Consider the following 200-nt stretch of genomic DNA (forward strand, 5'->3'; position numbering starts at 1 on the left):
ATCGCTTACGTGTCTTTACCTAACGTATACAGTATAGATCATTCCCATTCATTACTTTGCATTCAAATATAAAGTGTATTTACGAGAACCCAGCCACCAGCCATTCCTTCGCCAGCCTCCGTCATGAACAGACGTCTTCCTCTCTCCTTCCCCGTCTACGTAACTCTCCTGTCGTGGGTGAGTTGACAAGCCTTTTAGTA

General features: G+C 45.0%; 1 protein-coding gene across 1 annotated transcript in view; it reads left to right on the forward strand.

The window, feature by feature from the left end:
• Nucleotides 1–117: 117 nt before the first annotated feature.
• The window catches only part of LOC119585460 (putative defense protein 1), a gene marked incomplete in the record, with an annotated part of 6,702 nt that continues 6,619 nt past the window's right edge, over nt 118–200 (forward strand). Inside the window, 1 exon segment of the mRNA XM_037934108.1 lies at nt 118–177. Within this exon segment, the coding sequence (XP_037790036.1) occupies nt 124–177 (54 nt within the window).

Source organism: Penaeus monodon, chromosome 19 (genome assembly GCF_015228065.2).
Source record: "Penaeus monodon isolate SGIC_2016 chromosome 19, NSTDA_Pmon_1, whole genome shotgun sequence".
In the NCBI taxonomy this organism is placed as follows: domain Eukaryota; kingdom Metazoa; phylum Arthropoda; class Malacostraca; order Decapoda; family Penaeidae; genus Penaeus; species Penaeus monodon.